At 36.5% G+C, this 26104-nt stretch overlaps 1 protein-coding gene across 1 annotated transcript in view; it reads right to left on the reverse strand.

The window, feature by feature from the left end:
- Positions 1-7464: 7464 nt before the first annotated feature.
- LOC127414957 (potassium voltage-gated channel subfamily C member 4-like) overlaps positions 7465-26104 on the reverse strand; it is a 53454-nt gene continuing 34814 nt past the window's right edge. Inside the window, exons 2-4 of the mRNA XM_051653376.1 lie at positions 17068-18004; positions 13157-13251; positions 7465-9437 (exon numbers count right to left, since the gene is read on the reverse strand). Of these exons, the coding sequence (XP_051509336.1) occupies positions 9375-9437; positions 13157-13251; positions 17068-18004 (1095 nt within the window). The 3' untranslated portion in view covers positions 7465-9374. The remainder of the gene's footprint in view (positions 9438-13156; positions 13252-17067; positions 18005-26104) is intronic.

Genomic DNA, 26104 nt, shown 5'->3' on the forward strand with positions numbered 1-26104 from the left:
GAACACACCTACTTATTCATGCGATTATGTAATCAGCCAATCATGCGGCAGCAGTGCAATGCATAAAATCATGCAGATACGGGTCAGGAGCTTCAGTTCATGTTCACATCTACCATCAGAATGGGGAAATAGTGATTTCAGTGATTTAGACCGTGGCATGATTTTTGGTGCCTGATGGGCTGGTTTGAGAGTTTCTGTATCTGCTGATCTCCTGGGATTTTCACGCACAAGTCTCTAGTTTACTCAGAATGGTGCCAAAAACAAAAAAACATCCAGTGAGCGGCAGTTCTGCGGACAGAAACACCTTGTTGATGAAAGAGGTCAACAGAGAATGCCCAGACTGGTTCAAGCTGACAGAAAGGCTACGGTAACTCAGACCACTCTGTTCAGTTGTAGTGAGCAGAATAGCGTCTCAGGGTATGTTTACACAACAACGATGTACTAAAAACGGAAAAGTTTTTCCTTTGCGTTTTTGAAAAGTTTCGCGTACAGACGACAATGTTGTCAAAACGATCCCCGTTCACGCGGATCCGCGAAAATGACTAAAAACGGTGTATTATGCATGCCAGGCCAGTAGCTGGCAATGTCACTTAGTAAAGAAACACTATGTGCCTGCGCACTTAAGCATTCTTCCACAGAGTGGTGAATACAAACAATGACGATGGCGAAAGCATCGAGCAAATTTGTCTGGATGGACGATGAAGTTGCTATTACTTTTCTGGAGAAGCGTCAATAAACTCAAAATCTTGAGCAGCACAAACACAGTCCTGTAGTCCGCCATTGTATTTTTGAATGTCTCACGCGTTGTTTTGAAGTACTCGCACACATGCCTATAGACTGAACTCTCAAGATTATTCAATAAACTCTGCTAATTTTTACCATCACTTCGTCTACTGCCTTCTTCTGTATTCCCCCTGCTGACTCTTGGGCTGGTAGGAGAGTAAGCTGACATAACAAGCTGTTGATGTTGAGTGGTTTTGGATATCAGACAGAACTCTGATATATGGATATCTTCTGACGGAGAGAGAGGTCTTGTGTACACTGGATCTAACATGCATTTTCTCTGCCTCATGTTTTCATATTCTAAGCATATCATTGAATACTGTACATTGCATCACATCTCTGTCTATAGGCTATATGCATAAGCGGTGGGTGAATTAATTGCAGGGTAAAGGTACATCAAATAAAATTAAGTAAATAAATAATATTTAAATTACAAATACATTTTTCCCATCTGAATCCATACATTAATTTCAAGATTTTCAAACTGCAGGTTCTGCCTACTGTACAATGTTCACACTCCATACAAAACACACCAAATGAATAAATTGTTGATTATTGTTATTTGCACAGACACCAGTATTCATATTGATAATTGTACATCTCAAATTGATGCCTATCAATCCATCTTTCTTTATATAACACGTAATACTTGTGCACATAACGTCATCGTTTTCACAAATTCGTGTTTTTGTATGTTTACACGGAGACGATAACGGCATCATTTTCAAAAACTTGCACTTTGAAACCTGTTTTCAAAAGTTTGCGTTTTCAGGCCCCAAAACATCGTTGTCGTGTAAACAAACAGCCAAAACGCATAAAAAGTTTTCCGTTTTTAGTTAAAACGTTGTTGTGTAAACGGCCCCTCAGAATACACAACACGTCTTTGAGGCGGATGGGCTGCAACAGCAGAAGAACACTTCTGGCAATTTATTAGGACTTTATTAGTGTGCTTAGTGAGTGTATATATTTGCAAGAAATAAAGTCACAATTGTGTGATATAAACCTGCAATTGTGAAAAAATAAAGTCACAGTACAGAGACATTTTACGTGATATACATGTATTTACAAGATGTAAAATCACAACTGCAATATATATAGCTGCGATTGTGACATTTCTGTCTCATAGTTTATTTTGAAATTACGAGAAATAAACTTACAACTGTGAGATATAAACAATTTTTTTTATTATTAAAGTTGCAATTTTGAGAAATAAAGTAATAATTGTGAGATATACAGTCAGAATTACTTTTTCAATGTTTTTTATTCCGAGGTGGGATCAAGGCACCTTACAACCTTCTTATCGAGAACCATTTTTCAGTGTGGTTCTTTGGTGATGAATAAAGGTTGTGATATTACATTATAGGTTCTTTATATCAGCATATTAGTTGACTGGTTCTTTAAAGCACCATTATATTGAATAAAAGTTATCTGTGAGATTGAAATCTGCAAAACCCTTTTTGGTTCTAAATGTACATTTTTAAGATAATTAGTTTAAATACTCCATGTGTCTATTTTAGACCTCTGTCAAACAACAAACTATAATCAAAAGAAAAACAACCAAGTTATCAAAAAACAAACTGAATCTTCAGGAACATTACTACTTTCTGTTAACCGTGACAGTAAAGTAAATGTCTGCAAGAGGTCATTTGGTTTCCTTGGATACCAGGTCTAACATGCCATCTAAAAAAACAAAACAAAACTCTAGCTGCTGAGAATTTCACTTAGCAAATATACAGTCTGACCTTTCATTTCCTAAATATTCTATATATGGCCACTGCAAACAACATGCATTTACAAACACAATAAAACCACAAACAATTACAGACACAATCAAAGTGACAGCATATATCTCAGTCTCCACACAAACAACAGACAAGTCTGAACCAGTAAGGGATGGGTAGAGAAGAGGAATGGGCCATTTGAGGAAATAGCAGGACCTTTACATAATGACCCAAAAACTTGTCTCACCATTTCTAGAGGAGGGAAGATGATGAACATGGAGGGAGAGAGAAGACACACAAGAGCCCTGTAACCATGACAATCCCATCATGGCACCTCTTTCATCACCAGAGCTAGGGGTAAAAACAAAGTGGTTGAGCATATATCTCTGGGTGAATGTGTAGGCCTATTGGTAGTATCAGGAAAATAATGGATTAAAGATAAAACAGGCCTGTTTGGTGGAGATATGCAAATATTTGTTTGCCCTTTATCAATACATTTTTTCCCATTTTCTCTTTCATGTCAAATTTGATTGATGTTACTGATATTTAGAGTTTGCCTCTTCCTTCCCTTACGAAAATCGAGAGTTCATGGCAAATTTGCCACTGATGACTTTCACATGCAAATGAGCTTTACGGCAATCTTGCAGCAAATTGTCCATTGTTGCCAAAGGTTTGCCAGAGGTTCCCCACTACCAACTAAGAGCTGCAAACTTCTGGGAAAAATATAGCAGCGCCACCTTGATTTGACAACGAGGCTGTGAGTGATAGACGTACAGTCTCTTCAATGGGCTGTACTGGAGTTTAAAGTGTTTTCAGATCGTTCCGCAGACAAAACATTGAAAAAACATCTTTTCAAGAACATTCAGTAGACAAAAAAACTCCAGACAACATGCGTTGTGGAAAATCAGATGTGATCTAGGAGCTTTTTAATTTTTTTTTTTTAGCAAATTTGCTGCTAGTTTAGAGTTTTTGTAAAGACTAAATTAATAGTTCCCAAATTGAACATAATTACTAACCTCTATGACGTTCCAGCCCAGTGTTAATTTCAATCTTCCATGAAACACAGAAGGGGAGGCAGAGTGTCTGAGCAGCTCTTTTCCATACAACAAAAGTGAATAGTAATTTTAAATGCCAAGCTCCAAGAGTAGCATAAGAGTAGTTAATATGACTGGTGCACTATATTTCAACTCTTCTTAAGTTTTGTTTGAGGTAAAGATGGAAATTTAAGCTGTTATCATCTTCCCCCCGCGTTGCTCTAAAATATAATTCAGCTTGTGTTCAATTCCAAAATGGCACTTTTGCTGCTTCGCCGAACAACGCTGGTTTTCGCGGGTCGTGTCTAGAAGGTAACCTCCCAGTTACTTAGAGTCTCACGAGAGGAACATTGATTGTTCACACACTGAGTTTTTATGTTTATTTAGAGTCCTACAGAAACCCTACACCTACTCCTAAGCCTAACCCTTATTGTAACCCTACCACTAAATCTAACCCTAAACCTAATCTTAGTAACAGACTCTGGCGAGACTCTCCAGGGAGTTACCTTCTAGACACAGCCGTTTTAGCGCGTCACATGACCGATCGCGACGCTTTTAAAAAAGGCGCCCACGAATGATAAACAAGCCAGTCAGGTGTCTTCGATCAAGACTTTAGGCTTGCCATCATAGAAAGTGTCACAAAAACATTGATGTGAATGTCAAGTCACTTTACAGTTTCTTTTAAAGGAATTAGGTAAAGATAGTGTCTGTATTTTCAGAATGTACCCTGTACCCAGAATGTGTTTTTCATGTCCGTTTTCTACATGGCAGGTAAAATTATGCTTATACTAAAGCAAATTTACCTAGATATAAAAATATATAGTAGGCCTACATGTTGGTATCATGCCAAAACATAAAATCATGTGAATGATTTAACTTAAGAATAAACATGAATTTCTTAATGGGGCAAAGTATTCTAATCCTCTGTCATAAACAATAACATTTTAATGTAGGCTAATGTAATTATTTTCATAATACCCAAACTAATACAGAAGATACTTCAACCTCACAAAGCCAGGGACTTAATTCCCTGGGTTCCAGGTTGAAATTAGGGTTGCACGAGAGTAAGTAGGCTACTCCAGATATCAGGTTTTATCAGTAAATATCAAGTTTTTATTTCATAAAAGCTAAAAACATTGCTTCCATTTTTCCTTGTTTATGTAGGGACTGAACCTCTCTCTGGGTCACAAAACCCTAGAACAGAAAGTCTATGACAGCTGCTAGCCTCAATAAACAGAGAACCCAAATGCTTAATCAGGCCTTGCCAAAAAAACATGGCTTTCCAAAGCCAGAGACCAACTGGTCATTTATGCATTTTCCCTTTCTGTTTTTTTTTTTTATTTATTAACCCCCACCCCCAGCTGAAGTGGCGGATGAGCAGCTCTCCATGGTAACTGCTCAACATTGCCATGACAACCCATTTTATGGGGAATGAAAGGACAACTAAAGAGACGGAAATACAATATAATTAATTTGAAGTGAAAATGAATTACAAAAATGTGAAATGTGTTACTACTACCCCTTTTCTTTGTACTGTTTATGTTGTCATTCACTCAAAACCTCAGACACAGGGAGTTTATTTTGTGCTTTATTAGACTATTAAATCCATCCATCACTGTGGCACAGGTCCTGTGCTTCTGATACTATTTTCAGCTAATGGATTCTGCAGAAGAATGGGAAATATTGTAGTACTTTCCAAATGTGAATATGACAGCTGTGTATGAATAAAGTCTTTCAGACCTAGGCCATATTTAGGTATGTATCAATAACAAGTGCATAGGAAATCATAGTGCGGAGAGAGAGAGTACTCACTTTTCATATTGAACTTTTATGAAGCAATTGTGTGAGAGATATTTATGGCCTTGCAATGTGAAATTTTAATACTGGGTACATGTCTTAGAGTAGTAACATGTCAGATGTAGATGGTATTAAATTACACAATGACTTTTAGGGGAATACAATTTTCAAAAGGAATTTCTATAAGCAATATTTGAGGCACAGTAAGCTTATATTTGTATTTTTTTTAAGAGTACAGTAAGCTAAATGTCATATATATATATATATATATATATATATATATATATATATATATATATATATATACACATATATATATATAATGTTTTGTGGTGATATGGTTATAGTAGTAAATTAAATCTATTATACGCTCAAGCCTTCAACCTCACCATATTTCGCACCCTACATGTTTTATTGAAAATTCTATGGTACCCATAAAATGTAATACATTTGTCATGTAAACTTTCTTTAAATGTTATGTATTTTGTATATGAAATGTTAAGTATTTTTAAATATGATTTAGATTTGGATCAGATACTGATTCCAATGTGTCATATGTGGTTCTAAAAAAGCCCCTAAGCAAGGTCATTAAGAGTTATATAGTTCACTCAGAGCTAAGATATTCTTCTAAAAATCTTTGTTTGTGTTCAGCAGAAGAAAGAAAGTCATACACATCTGGGATGGTGTGAGGGTGAGTAAATGATGAGAGAATTTAAATTTTTGGGTGAACTATCCCTTTTAAATCATTGCTGGTTTGTCTGTACTGTATGTGTATATGATCAGAATCAGAATCAGAATGAGCTTTATTGCCAAGTATGCTTACACATACAAGGAATTTGTCTTGGTGACAGGAGCTTCCAGTGTACAACAATACAAAAACAATACAAAACAGCAGCAAGACATAGATAATAATAAAAAATAAAAAATAGTTATTCACATACGTACATACACACACAGACACACACATACATACATACACACATACACATTCGTAGTGCAATCTTATAAAAATCTGTTATCTGTTATGTACAGTGCAAATACAAATCTGTTATGTACAGTGCAAATGTTTTTTTTTGTTTGTTTGTTTGTTTGTTTGTTTGTTTTTTCAGAGGAATGAAATGGCAGAAGAGGTTGGATAAATATAAAAAAAAGAATAAACTGTGTATTGCACATAGTTATTGCTCAATTGGGCAATTTAACTGTTGATGAGATGGATAGCCTGAGGGGGAAAAACTGTTCCTGTGCCTGACGGTTCTGGTGCTCAGAGCTCTGAAGCGTCGGCCAGAAGGCAACAGTTCAGAAAGGTAGTGGGCAGGGTGAGTGGGGTCCAGAGTGACCCCACTCAGAGGAGGGGGGCAACCAATAATCCTCTCAGCAGTCCAAATTGTCCTTTGTAGTCTTCTGAACCAAACCAGACAGTTATTGAAGTGCAGAGGACAGACTCAATGCTGCCACAGACGCTGAGTAGAACTCTATCAGCAGCATCTGTGGCAGGTTGAACTTCCTCTGCTGGCGAAGGAAGTACAACCTCTGCTGGACCTTTTTCACAATGGAATCAATGTGGGTCTCCCACTTCAGGTCCTGTGAGATGGTAGTGCCCAGGAACCTGAATGACTTCACTGTTGCCACAGTGCTGTTTAGAATGGTGAGGGGGGGGTCAGTGTTGGGGTGTTCCTGCTAAAGTCCACAGTCATCTCCACTGTTCTGAGCATGTTCAGCTCAAGGTTGTTTTGACTGCACCAGACAGCCAGCTGTTCAACCTCCCTTGTGTATGCAGAAGGGAGGTATAATATTCATTATATGAGTGTAGTATATCTATGGTATAATATGAATAAAAATGAGGATAATATAGAAAAAGAAAGAGAGTAGGAGAGAGAGAGAAAGAGATGCATAGAGATTGAGGGAGCTAAACAATCATTAATGGGGCTTATCTCTCAAAGTCACCATGGAGATGGATGTGTACTCCCCTCTGTTTAAAATGTTACAAGTTGAGCCAAGCTCTAAACTCAAGTCTGCAATCAGATAGATGGTTGAGCAAATACCCCAAATATACAGCTGCACCCCGGAACTCTTTCTTGCTAATGGGGAACCACTTGGAAAGAGGCACCTTGAAATAAAGCAGTGTAAACTTCGGTTTAATATTTAGATTTTATTTGTATTCCTGCAGAAATGCATAGACACACATGCCTACATAATACAAGATATTAATTGCTTTTTCTCTAGACATATAACATCATACATTTTCATTATACATCACACAAACATACTCACGGTTACTGGCTAAAGGCAGATACTGTAGAACCATTATGAAAACAATCTGCATAACTAGATAGTAAATACATCTTTTTGCAAGATACTCTACTACACACAGTGGTTATTTTACGGTAATTTACATGATGCACTTTTCTGTTCTAAATAAGGTGTTGCACTTGAACTGTCTGTTATAAAACATAAGGCAACTATGGCAGACAAAAACTGAATAAAAAAAAAAAAAAGAACAAAACAGAACAAAAATTATATTCATAAGAGACTCAAGCAAGATTATTTGTCCATGTGTGCAAACATGATTGACATCTCATTACAAGCCTCTCTGTGAACAACAAAGTATTCCACTGTTTTTTTATTATTAGAATTAGTATTATTAGTAGTATTACAGGACATTAGGCACAACTTGGACATATTATACAGCGTGTACACACACAAAAATGTTATTACAGTTAACTAACATTGCAGGACATATAAAGGCTTCTGAGTTTGGTCCCATCTTAACCAGCTAAATAATGAATATTGATGGCTGATGATATCAAATGCAATAAGACTTCATGTAAATTGAATTACAGAAACTGATAGTTCATAAAGCATGCAGCTGCCACTGCACTCTTTAATTAAGTTGCTGTAAAATATTTTATTCTTTTTAAGAGTCTCATCAGCCTATTCCTTTGACATTTCTAATTAAAATGCCTTTGGGAAAGTGATCCCTGCTCAAATACTCTTTCTAAAATGACAAATGAGCTTTCTTACAGTTTGCTATTCTGTGATCTCTGAAGCAATACTACATAGACACAGCCCACAAGTTTCTGCTTTTGTCCAAATAAAGCCAAGCTGCCAGTTTGTATCATGAAGGGAGAAATGATTTATAAATCTTCACCTACATAGCACAAGAACATAATTACACTACCCAACATTTAAACACAGGAACTGTTTCACTTCATTCTGTCACAAGGGGTTGTGTCTCTTAAAAATAGGGTTCAGTCTGATATTGCACATTTTAAAGACAATCTTGACAAATGTTTGACAGTTTTTGTATATAAACAAATATTGCTGACTTGCTGAGAGAAAAATCAATTTGTTAAAAACCTCATTACTTCTTAATAAAAAAGGGAAGTTGGTGCAGGACATATAGAAGGGTTTGTCCTTAAATAAATTAGCCAATAGCCCTTAGTTTATGCCATAGCAGTGAACCATGATTTACCACTTGTTAATGCAAGTCAGTGGCAGGTGGTATTACGGAGAGGAGATATTATCTTTCTATAGGGCATTTTTAGGAATAATAACTTGGATATGCCTGTGAGTGCAAGGTCATTCATATTTTTGGTTGGTTTTCTTAGAAAAGAAAGACTGAACATTTTGAAACAATATATGTGCTTAAAGTTAATTTTGTCAACTTTTAGCAGTACACTATGGCCTCAAAGTTAACAGACATGGGCTAAAAGCCACAAAACTGGGTCTATAACAAAGAAATTAATATTTTTTTAAGAGTTGCTTCAAGTCAGATTTTATGTGCCCTAAATATAAAATACATTACAGTTTTGTTTTGACTAAAGTTACTAAAAACTATATCATGCAAATACATGACTGGGGGCTCGAAAACAGACAGACGTATGTGATAATGTGACTAGAAGTGTTACAAATAGTATCAGTCAACAGGTGTGTCGCCCCCTTGACTGAGACAGAGGATGCATGATTAGTGAATGAGACATGATTAGTGACTGGTTGGTGACAACCTCAGGACCACATCCACTTTTCAAAGTCCCTCAAGTCAAAGTGGTGACATCTGCTTGAGTGTGGTTTGCCGGAGATTTGAGTGTGTCTTTGCAGCTCTCTGAAACAAAGACACCGAGGGAGAAAACAGTTGAACCAAAACATACATACAGTCCTCATACACACATGGCAGAATCAGATATAATTCCATCTGCGTACACTTAAAACAAGTGTTAAAAATAGTTATAAAACTGCCCCATATATTTAAAATGGAGGCAACAAACTTTTATTATATAATATTATAAAATATTTGACATGACTGAACACAAATGGAAGTAAAAATGCCCCTGAAAATCTCTGACTTTGACACACACTAAACTGAAATGCTTATCAAACTGTTTGGATTTGGGTCATTGAAGCAATGCTTTAGCCAACAGCAATACAGATGTATTTATTCAAGATGGTCCACAGAGATTCCTGCCTGATTAAAAACAGAAACCCTCCAATCTTCAGAGGCGCTGCAATGAACCGGGAAAGCCATGGGGTCTACCCATGTTGCTAATAAAAACCTATTAACAGCAATTAATCTAGAGTTGCCATTCGGGACCAGAGGCAGATCTATTATTCACATCAGGGCTGTTGTTGCTGATGCATATCAGTGGTGGTTGACTGACCTGCCACATAATTACACACAAATCAAGAAAGAAGGCGGCTTGAAATTGACAGCGCTGTAGCAGGGAAGACAGTAGTAACAGAATCTGTCTTCAATGCACATTAGATGGTTGTGACAAACTCTCTATTTAAAGAAATAGTTCACCCAAAAATTAATATTCTGACATTATTTACTCACACTCATGTTGTTCTAACCCCATATAACTTTCTTTCTTGTGTGGAAATGAAAAGAAGACATTTTGAAGAATCTTAACACAGCTATTTTCCATACAACGTCAGTTTATAGTGACAGCAATGCCTATAAAATCACCATTAAAATAGTCCATATGACTAATGCACTATTTTCAAAGTCTTTGGAAGTCATACAATAAGTTTGTGTTATGAACAGACTGAAATTTAAGTTATTATTCACTGAAAATCTTAAATCCGCTGTTCCTCTCCAACCAAATGTGACACCTGTGGCACAAGTTTTAACATCAAGAACATCAAACGTGGTTTCTGCTTGTCATTGACATCAAACCTGTTCTGACACTTCATAAGAGTGAGTAAATGATGACAACATTTTTATTTTATAACATTAAAGTAATAAATATTACTTTAATGTTTTAATATGTTATTTTTGTTCTGTTCTGTTGATTACATCTAGTTAGCTTGATCTGCTGATCAAAAGTTGACACACTAATTAAATAGATTTAAGGCGATCCACTTTGATTCATGCCAGTTGCTAATCTGTTTACAAATAAAGAACCTTATATTGATCAGATTAGATCAAATCAGGAAATTCTCACAAATACTGTCTTCTATCATACCATACTTCTACTATATCATATGTTTCATACAGCAAATAAATAAACAGAAAAAATGCCCTGACTCTCTGGCCTACAGATCTTTACTTTTAACATCAGCGATGACATTTCCAAGGATGACGCAACTTTGCTATGTCTGCTCTGCTGAGGAAATTATTGCCCGTAATCACTGTTCATTTTGTGACAGGACCACAGCTGCTGCCATCACTGTCGCTTTGCCCCTCATTGATTTCCAGAGTGCATCTGTCCCCCTTTCAGCGAGGAAAATTGCACGGCTTTCCACACAAATGCAAAATCAACTATCACAGAATGTCTTAAGGGCTTAGACAACCTCTGTTTAAATCTTCCAAGAATGGACGGAAATCAAAACATACATTCAAGTTGAATACTTTATTAAAATTCATAATTCCTTTTAATAAATAAATTAAAAGGATTTTCATAAATACAAAGCAGAGTTTGTGCTACATCAACCGGTCAGTAATGAAATCACAGGACTTTATTTAATTTAGTTATGCATTTATTAATTCATGGAAGTATTCAATGGAGAAGTGAACTCAAATGAACGCTCAGGCTCAAAACACAGTAATGAAGCATAATAGAACCACATGGTAGATTTTCTTGAGAAAATTCAATGTAGTACTTCCAGGTCCTGTAGCTCAACTGGTAGAGCAAGGTGCTATCAATGCCATGGGTTTAATTCCCAGGGAACACACAAACTGATAAAATGTATAACTTGAATGTGGTTTTCCTGGTGTAATGTTCAATTTCAGGTGATGATTTTCACCTATCAGATGTCTTACTTCAACAACAGGTGCTAATAAGCTCTGGTTTACATCAGTGTTCACACGCCACAAGATTGATAGAGAGGCTCCTATTGCCTACTGCATTTGCAGATGAGGGCTTCTAGAATGTTAATATTTTTTCAAGCAGCTTGAGATCAAGTGATTATCTTCAGAAATTGACTTTCGGAAAACTGTCAGAGCTTTGGTAAATTTGGATGCTAAGGTGAAGGTCAGTCAGGCAGAGAGGAAGTCTGACTTGTCAGCAGCCATTAATGAAGGTTGTCTGTTTGCTGAATGCTTTGTCAAATGTGATGCTTTGCTTGTATTGTGTGATGTTATCATCCCTTTTTCTCAGTTTTGAAATGTCAGCTACACAAGAATGTGTTATTGACAACAATGTCTGCACTTATTACAGTGGATCTGGAAAACTTTATTCTGATTGGTCAATAGACCTTTTTCACAGACTGTGATGACGTGTTTCCGCCTTATTTAGCAGCAAAAATCTAGTAAAATTTCTATTTATTTTTTTTATTTTTTATTATTTAGTGTAAATTTATAACATTATGCTATTTTTTAAATTACAATGGAATTACTTCTAAAAAACTACTTAACACAGCTGTGATGAGATTTCTAATTCAGCTACTGAGGGAATGACAGCAAATTTGGCATCTTCTCTCTTTTGACTGTCGTAATCCATCACTCTAGTTTTTTCTCTTGTGGAAAGTCGGGGAAACATAATAGTGGATTTTTTTCTTTTGTTTTTGGAGCAAATGGGTAGGCAAAAATAACATCTGCTGTGGTCTCCCATTCACTGTTATAGAAGTTTAGCCTGCAATCATTTACTTCTGCGTTCCGAAACACGGAAGTGTGAAAAAGGTCTATCGTGGCATTCTGTGGTCAACTACCTTTGCTTCTCTCGTGGCTCTCATGTAGCTCCACATATCTTTCTTCTCACATAATAAAATTATTTCAAATTATTATGTTAAAATCTTCAGAAGCAAAAAGAGCAGTGTTGGGTAAGTTACTTAAAATAGTAACCCACTACAAATCACAAATTATTTCTCTGACATTATATTTATCTGATTTTAATCAGATCACATTACTGATTACTTTACTTTTAAGTTACTTTCTAAAACACTTTTCCACTCAACAAATTCAAAATAATGTATATACCATATTTCTTCCTTGTTCATTGTTACACACAAGTCATACACTCAGTACAGTAGAGTCAGCACTTCACATTTCTCCCTAAATGACTCGGCCATAATTCATGTATTCCACATAAATATAAATATATTAGAAAAAACATAACCCTATAATGTACTTAATTGTAATTAAATTAATTGAAAGTCAATAGCTGTAATCTGACTACAAGAATTTAAAATTTAATGCATCACACTACTTTTTTGACTAAAAAGTAATTAGATTACAGTAACTAATTACTTTGTAATTGTATAACACCCAAATTTTTTTATTTTTGAGACCCAAAAATCAAACCTAACTTAATTAACTAACGTTAATTGTTTGTTTTGGCACAAAAAAGGACAGGACAAATTCTATAGTTATCAGTTTCAGTTTACCTGTGTGGATGGTGGATTCAGGTCTGCAAGAAATGTCAGACTGCAGGCCTCCTCTTCTGAAAGAGGGACATTAGCATCACCATTCTGCTTTGAATCTGACAATGGGACAAAAAAGACAAAGACATGGGTGTCAGTGGACATGAAAATGCTGATCAGGAAGGGATAATTTATTTAAAGGTGAAGTGTGTCACCTTCTGTGCCTCTAGAGCCATCGAACAAAATGGCAAATACAATTACTGATTTCAAACAGATTTTCTGAACAGATTTTGATCTTCCATTGGTCGGAAAAATCAATAGCCCTGCCCCAATTGCCACAATGTTTACACTGTTTAGGGGAATCAACTTATAAATGGCTTACTTATTGTATAGTTGTCTCTGCATATTAAAGGTGCACTCAATAATTTTTTTGTGCTTGTCATCTTGGACTTACACTGAAACCTAGTGGTGTGGATGCAGCATCATTTAAAATCAATAGTTTTCAGTTTCAGATGCCATTGTAGAAATTTACTGCTCACAGTCAGCCATGATTCATTTAATCCATGAAGGAAAGTGTCCAATAATAGTGTGGTTACTGAGATTAAGCGAACAGTATTTGGCTGGTCATATGATTCTAACATGGCAGCCACCATGGGGGGACCCTCTCCATATTAATTTAAACAGCTTTTTATATGGTTACTGATATGACTGAAGCATTCATCTCATGTAAGTGATGATTTTATAGATATGTTTCAAAATTACAATTAATTTCTTTAGGAATAAAACTTTTTTAATGAAGCAAAAACTACCGAGTGCACCGTACATTTTTGCTTGTGTCATCTAGGACTTGTCAATAGTTGACATAATTTTCAGTCACAGATGCCATTGTAGAAATTAACTATTCACAGTCAGCCATGATTAATTTAAACCAAGAGTAAAAGTGTCCAATAACAGGATGGTTACTGAGATTAAGCGAGTAGTATTTGGCTGGTCATGTGATTCTAACATGGCAGCCCCCATGAGGGGACCCTTTCCATGTAGAATAAAACAGTTTTTATAAGGTTACTGATATAATATTACTGAATTCTTCATTTCATTTGAGTGCTCATGATTTTAAATATATATGTTTAAAGAGGTATTCCCAGTAATCTCAGAACCAGTAATCCCAGTAATCTCAGAACCTCTTCTTAATATTATTAACTCCTCTATATCCTTAAGGACATGTCCCAAGAAACTTTAAAATGGTAGTTATCAAACCGCTTATTTAGAAGCCACAGCTTGATCCTGGAGAATTGGCTAATTACAGACCGATTTCAAATCTGTCGAAAATACTAGAAAAGGTAGTGTCCTCCCTACTATGTTCATTCCTACAGAGAAATGGAATGTATGAACAATTTCAGTCAGGATGTAGGCCCCAGCACAGTTTAGAGACTGCACTTATCAGGCTGCATTTCTCTTCAAGTGCTTTTAGATCTTAGTGCTGCCTTCGACACTATAGATCACGACATTCTCTTGAATAGGCTGGAGAATTATGTTGGCATTAGTGGTCCTGCATTAGCATGGTTTAGGTCCTATATATCATACCGCTACCACTTTGTATGTGTAAACGAGGAATTGTCAAATCAAACAAAAGTATGGAGTGCCACAGGGATCAGTTTTAAGGCCTCTGATTTTCTCATTATACCTGCTTCCCTTGGGAGATATTATCTGGAATTATGGAATAATTTTCCACTGTTATGCCGACGATACACAACTTTATATTTCTTCTAAACCCAATGAAAATTCACAATTCTCCAAATTAGCAGAGTGTATCAATGAAATCAAAGATTGGATGGCCAGAAATTTCCAACTACTCAATTCCGACAAAACAGAGGTACTAATTATTTGACCAAAAACCTCTAAAAATAAGCTGCTAAAATATCATTTGACTCTCAATGGATGTCTCGATCATTTGACTCTTACGTTGTCTTCTACAGTAAAGAACTTAGGTGTTATATTTTATACCAATCTGTCCTTTGAAAATCAAATTTCCAATGTTTGTAGAACAGATTCTTCCACCTCAGAAATATTGCTAAGTTAAGACACATGCTCTCTGTTGCCAAAAACAAATTCATGCATTCATGACCTCAAGACTAGATTATTGTAATGCATTACTGGGAGGATGTCCAGCAAGTTCAATAAATAAACTTCAGTTGGTTCAAAATGCAGCTGCCAGAGTGCTGACTAGAACCAAGGAATATGATCATATTAGCCCAATTTTATCGTCATTACACTGGCTGCCTGTTAAATTTCATATTAATTTTAAAATTCTGTTAACTACATACAAAGCTTTGAATGGTCTAGCTCCACAGTACTTAAGTGACCTTCTGACACGATCACAAAATTCTGGCCTGTTAATAGTTCCTAGAATATCAAAATCCACAAAAGGTAGTAGATCCTTTTCATATTTGCTTCATAGCTTCTAAACTATGGAATAGTCTCCCTAACACTGTTCGGGATGCAGACACACTCACTCAGTTTAAGTCTAGACTAAAGACTCATCTATTTAACCAGTCATACACCTAATTTATCCATCAACTCACAATTAGGCTGCTTTAGTTAGGTCTGCCGGAACAGAAACATCTATCATGATCAATAACTCTGCATAAAATTGAATGGCATCTACGCTAATATTATTCTATTTGTTTCCATGTCTGGATTCATATACCGAGGTTACCAGAGCCGGCCTGATCCAGCTCCGTTCCTGCTTGGTGTTGGACTCCACAGCAACGTGTCACTAAGTGATGACGACAAACTACAGCCGGTGCTAGCCAGACATCACTTCAGTCTTTTGACTTCAGAAGATGAACTGATGCCAACTCCAACTGTAAGACATCGGATACTTCATATGCCACTGCCTGAACCTTGGACTTAGGATGGACCCCACCGAACCTCATCGAAATGACCTGCAGGTTGAACTGCGATGCACCTCACTAATCTCTGCCTGCATCACCTTTGTCTATTGATGGACTACACTCTTGAAATTGAATACATAGACTATCATTTAATTGCCAACAAAAACTTCTGCAGTTAATCCAGGATGGACTTCAAAGACATTAGTCATTAATCTTAAAGTTTACAAAGATTTTTTTTTTCTTTTTTTTTCTTTTTTTTTTAAACACTGGACCTTACTGACATGACATGCACTGCACACAAATAACTAATATTGGCATTATATTCATGTTGTTTAGCCAGAGGGGAACTGGCCCCCACAATGATCCTGGTTTCTCCCAAGGTTATTTTTCTCCATTTAGCTTGCTCACAGGGGTTCTAAATACAATTATTATTTCATTTTTATACACAATTTACAATCATATTTAATCAAACTACACAATGATCACTCGAAGACTTTATAGATACAGTATTACAGTTTCAATATATTTGAATTATTATTATTTTTTTGTTAATGCATGATATCCTGTAAAGCTGCTTTGAAACGATATGTGTTGTGAAAAGTGCTATACAAATAAACTTGACTTAAAAATTACAATTCATTTCTTTAGGAGTAAAACTTTTTTAATGAGAAAACAATTATTGCACCTTTAACCTATGGATGGCTAACTTTATTAATTATTAAGCTGGAATAGGAGAAAGTAAACACAGAAACGGTTACACACTTTAGCTTAAACACATTAGGTATTATGAACTAATAACGAACAGCATCTTTTAACAGCATTTATTAATCTTGGTTAATGTTAATTTATAAATAAACAATTGTTCATTGTCAGTTTATGATATGATGCATCAACTGATGTTAACATAAAAAATGTAAGAATTAGTATGTTGAAATGAACATAAACCAAGAATAATATGTAATGTAAAAATATTGTTCATGTTAACAAACATTAACAAATACAAGCTTATTGTAATCTTTATCGCAAATTCTAATGTCTTACCTGAGCGGTTTATTCTGATGTTCTCCTCAGCAGCTAGAGGGCATGTGTCACTCAGTGTGCTGTTCCTTGGCGAGTTGCTCTCAGATTTTCCAAATGAGGCTGAGTCCATCACCATGTCTGGGTTTGGGTTGTGCTTCTTTTTCTTCTTAGGCAGCTTCTGCTTGGCCATAGCCAGGGAGTAGTACATCCCAAAATTGTTAACAATAACAGGCACTGGCATGGCGATAGTGAGCACGCCTGCTATCGCGCATAAAGCCCCAACCATCATGCCCAGCCATGTCTGAGGGTACATGTCACCATAACCTAGTGTTGTCATGGTGACCACTGCCCACCAGAAGCTGATAGGAATGTTCTTAAAATGTGTGTGGCAGCTGCCACTAGGGTCGTTGGGATCTGCACCAATACGCTCAGCGTAGTAAATCATGGTAGCAAAGATGAGAACCCCAAGGGCAAGAAAGATGATGAGAAGGCAAAACTCATTGACACTTGCCCGCAAGGTGTGGCCAAGAACCCTGAGACCCACAAAGTGTCGGGTTAACTTAAAGATCCGAAGAATGCGAACAAAACGGACCACACGCAGAAAGCCCAGGACATCTTTGGCAGCTTTGGATGTGAGGCCACTTAAACTCATCTCTATATAGAAGGGCAGAATGGCAACAAAGTCAATGATGTTTAGCGTGTTCTTGACGAAGAAAAGCTTGTTTGGGCAACATATGATGCGGACTAGGAACTCGAAGGTAAACCAGACCACGCAGATTCCCTCCACCAATGTGAGCACTGGTTTGGTCTTTACCTCTAGGATGCTCTTGATCACAGTGGTGTTACCATTCATAACTACTTCAGTGTGATTATGAAGCTCATTAAAGGCCTCATGGGTCTCCAGGCAAAAGTTAGTGATGGACACCAAGATGAAAAAGAGGGAGACAAAGGCAATTATCTGAAAGAGACAAAAGTATATGTAGGTAGACAAGACCAGACACTAAACATATCTCAATTAAAGCATCATTATAAAATCAATCCCTTAACAAGTTTTTAAATACCTTTGATACAATCATTGTACATCACTTGTAGCATAATAATACTTTAATTAATATTTGCAAAGCAAGTTTTCTCACAATTTATGTTGACAGTCAGAAAAATTATATGCTTTGCAGAGCATACAGTATCTAAACCCAGGGCTCCTTTGTATAAAACCCGTGGCCCCCTGCCCACACACACATATATCTAAAATATATGTTGCAGTCAGGGGTGGAAAGATTACTGACAAATAATACTCAATTAAAAGTACTGTTACTTCTTAAAAAATGTAGTTTGAGTAGAGTAAAAGCACTGTCCTAAAAACTACTCAAATAAGAGTAAAAGGGTAGCTCATTTAAAAGTACTCATGAGTGGTGAGTACTGAGTACTGAGTTGCGAAAGCTATGCCCCTTTATAATAAAAACTCAATGCTGCAATTTAAAAATATAGCACACATACTGTATTTTGTATTCCCTTTTATGGCTGTTTGCCAGAAAGAATAAAAGTATAGGTATTTTATAGGTGTTTGTGTTTGACAACTTTTAAAATACATCACTTATCTATGATACTGTAAACACTACATGAATCTGATTTTAAAAAATAAATAAAAGGATGACATGATTACAGAAATGAAAAGATGAAAAAGTTATTTTCAATATCATAATGTATGAAACAATTACATTAAATCAGTTTATGTGTAAGGTCTAAATTTTCCTTAAAGGGGTCATGAACTGAGAAATCAAAATTCCCTTGATCTTTTGACATATAAGAGGTCACAGTACTATAAAAACATCCTGTAAGTTTCAGAACTCAAAACTTTCTCATTAGTCTAAAAACAGCTTATAATGAAGCCAATCTGCTAAAACGACAGGATGTGGAATGTGCCACTTTTATTATGTAATAGTGTGGCTAAACACCGCCTCCGCAGAAGAAGATCAATGCCTGCTTCTACATCACTGCCTGTTTAGCCCCGCCCACCCATTCACGCATGTAGTAGGTAAATAACGAGAGAGGCAAACGCAGGTCTACACAGAAACCAAACGATAAAGATGGCTCCGAAGACAACAAGATGCTGTGCATTGCCAAGTTGTGGAAAAACAGTCTTTGCATTGCCTTCCTTCTGATCCCAACATTAGGAAAGAGTGGATGAACTTTATTTTTAATGAAGTTCCAGACCACGTGAGTAAGAACTTGGTCCTTTGTTCACTTCATTTTACTGTGGATTCGTTTACAAACAAGGCACAATTTGACGCAGGATTTTCAGAAAGATTGAAACTAAAAGACGATGCTGTGCCGACTATATTGGATCCGACAGTAATGTCGCACCACACAAGTGTGAGTAAATGTTTTTATTATGTTGTCACTATTGCTTTGTCTGTTATTACATATCGTTTGATATGTACTGAGTATTTATGCGTTTTTAACCTAAATCACAGCAGCGTCAATCTGTGAAGGATGTAGGATTTTTAAATATGCAAAACTGTTAGCCAATCATACCAGTGGGTGTTTACTTCCGAGTCTACAATCCGCCACGCCTATTCAAACGGTATGTTACGATGGGGGGGGGGTCAAAACAGGACAGAAAATAGCCTATTACTTCTAAATTATGATGTTTTTTTATGCAAAAATCTATTAATCTAATCTAACATTATAAGTGGACCTCAGAGAACAGTACGAAATTTAAAAAAAAAGGCAGATCATGACCCCTTTAATGCCGACTGAGAGAGTTATTTTTGCGCATAAAACATGTTCATAACAATGCAAGGAATGCAAAAAAAAAACAGTAAAAAAGCAGGGTCACCTGGCACGTCATGTCCCGCACAATAGAGGCGGTAGAGCAGTTGTTTGGTATTGGGGCCACATCGGGCTTTAAAGGAGTAATTCACACAAAAATGAAAATTCTTTCATCATCTAGTCACCCTTATGCCATCCCAGATGTGTATGACTTTCTTTCTTCAGCAGAACACAAATTAAGATTTTTAGAAGAATATCTCATCTCTTTTGCTCCATACAATGCAAGTGAAAGTGTGCCAACATTTTGAAGCTCCAAAAATCACATAAGTCAGCATAAAAGTAGCCTAATCCATGTGACTCCAGCGGTTAAATCCATGTCTTCAGAAGAGATATGATAGGTTGTGTGAGGGAGAAGAATTTCTAGCAAAAATGGACTTAAATATTGATCTGTTTCTCACCCACACCTATCATATCTCTTCTGAAGTCATGGATTTAACCACTGGAGTCACATGGATTACTTTTGTGCTGCATTTATGTGCTTTTTTGTAGAAAGTGCTATACACATAAAATTGAATTGAATTGCAAATCTTGTCCAAAAAAGCCATTAGTCTGCAACCTGATTAACTTCTCATCTTGAAACATAGAGTACAACCAAAGGAGGCCAATTCTTTTTATCATTTATCAATTAAATTACCCAGAAAATGGGAACAAGTCTTCCCAAATTAAATACATCAAAGTTAAAACATGTATTTTATCCAGCTGTGTTAAAACATATTTACATTATCTCTCACAAGCATGGCTTGTTCAGTAAAACAAATCAGCAGGTGAGCTTTCATCCCAAGGCAACAGCACCACTGATAAATTAACTAAAAGGCAGAGAATGAAATGGAGAGGAAGAAAGATTCCAGTGAAGGTGACTTAAATCACTAAAGAGGTTTTCTGTAAGCAATGGGAGGATGTGACTGATGTGTAATAAATGGGTTTGGCTATTTCAGCTACAACCATTAACTATACTGTGCATAAAATAAAGCATACAGCCATGCGGTCTCTTTAGAGAATTTCTTTTTAGAATGGGCTGCAGTATGCCTTTTCTGTTCCACAATGACAATGCCCCTGGGCACAAAGTGAGGTTTACTGAGTCTGGTGTGGAAGAACTGGCCTGTACAAAGCCCAGACCTGAACTCCACTGAACACATTTGGGATTAATTTAAATGCAGAATGCGAGCCATGTCCCACTGCCCAAAATCAGTGCCTGCTCTTGAGTCTGAATGGAAGTAAATCCTCACAGACATGTTCCAACATCTAGTGCAGGGGTTCTCAAAAGGGGCAGTACTGCCCCCACAGTGGGCATTCAAAGGATGCCATGGGGTGCTGAGAGCAAATTAGTAGAGGGGGGGGCATTAGGTTACAAATGGGAGGCGTTTATCAGTCATGTTAATCAAATCTATGGTCTTTCCTGTTTGCATTAAAATGTTTATCTAGACTCCATTATATGGGCTGGTATGCATTTTTACCACAGTTCATCTGATTCTGAAGTCTAGCAACGCATCTGATGTATCTGGTTTAGCAGGGTCAAATAGACAGGCAAAGTCACAACCTCCGCTAATGCACCTGTATGGCTCTGTAGGTGGATACGGCTCAATGGACAGAGTAGTGCGAGCACAAAACAAGTGCGTTTTTACTCACAAACTGGTCTTGAGCTCTTAAACGCACACCTCTTATCATTGCAGTGCTGTGAGAACCAGTGAGAATCATGGCACGAGACGTAGAAACCATTTGACTTCAGCACAGAATTCTGCATGACCATCCTTGAATTTACTATAGTAACACTAACTGTATTATCAGTTAGTGCATTAGTACATATTATCATATCACTATTTCAGCTCTTTTAAATTTGTCATAGGCTACATTAGGGGAGTGAGGGAATATAATACATTTTTGTAACAGCTTTTAAATGTTTAAATTTTGTATTTATTGTTTTTACATGTTTAGAGTAGGCTTACTGTTTGTAATTACAAAAATGCCATAATTTGTTTTATAGAAATCATGTTACATCTAACCACGGTTGTGAAAAAGATCCATGCTTCCATGTGTTTATTTTAGTCTTGTTACAAATACCACTGTTAAAACTATAAAAATAAATAAATAAATACATTTACATTTTCTTAAGGTCAAATGCAAAATACACTTTTTTTTTTTTTTTTTTTTATGAAATAGAAATGCGTAAATCCAAAAAAAAAAAAAAAAAAAAATAGGCTCAAATATTTTTGAGTGTAAGAAAATATAACCAACAGATCTTCAGAGAAATTCCAAGAGATGACAGAATTCAATCAATAAGAACCTGATGAAAGGAGTTCCAACTCAGTCACACTGTTAGAATAATTTAGTCACATAAAGTAGGTGTTAACTTTTTACTTTTTATAGATGTTACAGATAACATTACTGTTGTTGATACCAGTAAATTTACATGTACATCCATCTCAAAATCAATGCTGTAATGTAGAATGAGCATTTCAGTGGGACAAAATATGCAATGTTATTGGTCTTTTCACTTATTTTTGAAATATAATAAGGGAAGGCAATGAAGAAGGGGGGCGTTCATGAAAAAAAGGTTGAGAACCACTGATCTAGTAGAAAGCCTTCCCATAAGAGTGGAATCTGTTATAGCAGCAAAGGGAGGACCAACTTAATATTAATGCCCATGGTTTTGAATTGAAATATTCAACAAGCACATATAGCTAGGCGGTGTTTGGGTGTCCACTATTCACGTCCTTTGGCCATGTAGTGTATTTTTCATGCTTAGTCACTGACTCTTTCAATAATATTGTCAGCTTTTAAAAAAAATAAAGTAACTGAAATAGAAGCAATGAAGTCAGTGAAGATTCAGTGAAAGGATTAGACCAGAACAGCGAAATAGAAAAAAAGGACAGAGAGAGAGAGGTAACCATGGTAACCATGTCATGCCAGCATTGCAAAGTGGGAGACATGTTGTCATGCTGAGAGAGAAACAAGCCCATGGGCCGCATGACAGAGCTCCCAGAGTGATGTAATCAATTGTATTTATGTTTACACACAGCCTCACAGGAGCAGTAAACTGTAAATGAAGACTACTGTGACAGAAACACTTAGAACTTCAAGCAAATCCATGATCTAAACATATAGTTCACAGGATAATCCAAGCTTGCAAAGACCACATGAAATCCCCTGCCACGTGCAGATTTTTTTTCTGTGTTTATACATTTCCTTAAAATAGGAATTTGGGGCGGGATATACTGTATATCGAAGGGCTCATCCTTAATTTTTTTAAATAGCAAAAAGGCTTTAGTTATGTCACCTCCATTAACCACGATTTGCTACTTGCTATTCCAGGGGTCGGCAACCTACCGCACACTTGAGGGTAATCAATGGCACACAAGCAACTGCGTGAGAGAGTATTCATATTTTATTAATATGAAGTCCCTTGCACCTGCATGCAAATCTACATCTTGATGCATACTCAACATGTTTTCATGAGCAGATGACAACCAACATGGCCTACATCCATTGACTCCAGTGGTTAAATCCATATCTTCAGAAGTAATATGATAAATATGGGTGACAAACAGATCAATAGGTCATTTGAGGTCATTTTTTACCATAAATCTCCACTTTCACTTTCAAAATGTTAAACCATTTGAAAGTGGAGATTTATAGTACAAATGGACTTAAATATTGATCTGTTTCTCACCCACATCTATCATATCACTTCTGAAGATATAGATTTAACCACTGGAGTCATATGGATTACTTTTATGTGGTCTTCATGTGATTTTTAAAGCTTCAAAGGTCTGGTCACCATTCATTTGCATTGTAAGGACCAAAAGAGATGAGATATTCTTCTAGAAATCTTTGTTTGTGTTCAGCAGAAGAAAGAAAGTCATACACATCTGGGATGGCATTAGGGTGAGTAAATGATGAGAGAACTTTCATTTTTGGGTTTACTATCCCTTTAAGGTCATAGAAAACCATGTGATACTGTAACTTAGACCTCACAGAAAAGAAGTATGTATTTGCTTTTAAAATCCATAATTTCTCTGTTGAACAAACCGACCCTATACGGTACATCCTCCCTCAACAGCTGTTTAAATATGAGCTATTATCATGTATATTGCACTGAGAGGTTAATGTCACCGCAGGCAGGTGTGTTTTGTGAAAAAAGGCAGTTGTCTCGTAATGGGATGGGCCCAGCTCAGATCCCATATGGAGCACTTCCCGTCCCCACTATCATTGTGCTCAGGATTAAAACAATCAACCTTACTCTGATCTATATGCTCTGTAGCATGCAGAGTGTCGACTAACAGTAGGTCTATTCAAAGAAAACGCAACACACCTGTGTAAATAAGTATGACCTATAATTGTATAATGAATTGCTTATGTTCCTCATTTTCTAAGTCACTTTGGATAAAAGCGTCTGCTAAATGACTAAATGTAAATGTATAATAAAAAGATATACAATCATGTTTTATGGGAAAAGGCATGTGTACCAGCAGGAAATGGCTGTTGCTGCAGTCCTTTCATTTTTCCCTTGATTAAGGTACTGTATTAAGTACTTTAATCAACTTCAATCAATGGCAAAGTGGTCACAAGAAGTGAAGAGACATTTAAAGTGTAGCCCTCTGATTCAAAACAGTAACAATTTAATTTCTTCCAGAATGTACAGTACGTAATATGTACAACCCCAATTTCCAAAAAGTTGGGACAGTATGTAAAATGCTAATAAAAACAAAAATGAGTGATTTGTAAATTATATTCACCCTTTGCTATATTGAAAGCATTACAACTAAACATTCTATGATGTTTTACCTTGTGAATTTCATTGTTGTTTTTAATGTACAGTAATTTCAAATCAGATGACTGCAACACGCTCCAAAAAAGTTGGGACAGTCGAGTGTTTACCACTGTGAAACATCACCATTTCTTCTAATAACAGTTATTAAGCATTTAGGCATTGAAGACACAAGCTTGTTCATCCATTATGTAGGTCTTTAGCTGCACAATTGTATGGGGTCTTCGTTGCCGTATTGTGCACTTCATAATGCACCACACATTGTCAATTGGAGATGGTAAGGACTGCAGGCAGGCCAATCTAGCACCCGCACTCTCTGCTTATTCGGCCAGTATGTAGTTTGAAGATGTCCTGCTGAAAATTCTGGGGCGTCCCTGGAAAAGAAGGTGCTGGATGGCAGTATATCCTGCTCCAAAATTTGTACATATCTGTCTGCATTAACGGTGCCTTCACAGATGTACGAGTTACCTATGCCATGGGCACTGACACACCCCTGGCCCATACAGACACTGGCTTTTGGACCTGACGCTAATAACAGCTGGGATGGTCCTTTTCCTCTTTCCACGATGGCTTTGTTTTTCAAAAACTATTTGAAATGTGGACTCTTCAGACCAAAAAACACAGTTCCACTGTTCTACTTTCCATCTAAGATGAGACCGAGCCCAGCGAAGTCGGCAGCGCTTCTGGACAGTGTTGATGTAGGGATTCTGCTTTGCATAGTAAAGTCTTAAATGGATACAGCGGTGAATGGTGTTTACTAAAAAAACTTGGTAATCCCAAGCCCATGTTCATGAAATCCATTACAGATGAATGCAGTTTTTAAGACTGTGACGTCTCAGGGATCAGCAATCACACGCATTCAGAAGTGGTTTATGTCTTGCCCTTTACGCACCGAGATTTGACCAGATTCCTTGAATCTTTTAACTATACTGTGCACTGTAGAGGGTGAAATGCCCAAAATCCTTCCAATTTGTCTTTGGGGAACATTGTTCTCAAAGTGCTGGATTATTTGCAAAAGCATCTGTTGGCAAATTGACAAGTCTCGATTGATCTTTGCTCTTGAAGGTCTAGGCTGTTTTTGGAGGCTCCCTATATACTACGACATGATTGCCTCACCTGTTTAACATCTCCTGTTTCACATCGCCTTATTTCAACACGTCAAATTGTTATTAGTCTTAAATTGCCCCTGTCTCTTGAAATTACTGTATATAAAAAAAAGGTAAAACATCATATAATGTTTAGTTGTAGTGCTTTCAATATAGCAAAGGGTGAATATAATTTACAGATCACTCCTTTTTGTTTTTATTAGCATTTTTCATACTGCATCTTTTCATACCCAACTTTTCTGGAATTGGGGTAATATGGTAACCATTTTTGCATTTCCCCCAAAAAATACTAGTGTTTATAAGCACAAAATAATAGTGTTAGTGTTTCAGTTAAGCTTAGGTTTTAGGCTTTAGT

Source organism: Myxocyprinus asiaticus, chromosome 24 (genome assembly GCF_019703515.2).
Source record: "Myxocyprinus asiaticus isolate MX2 ecotype Aquarium Trade chromosome 24, UBuf_Myxa_2, whole genome shotgun sequence".
NCBI classification, from domain to species: Eukaryota; Metazoa; Chordata; class Actinopteri; order Cypriniformes; family Catostomidae; genus Myxocyprinus; species Myxocyprinus asiaticus.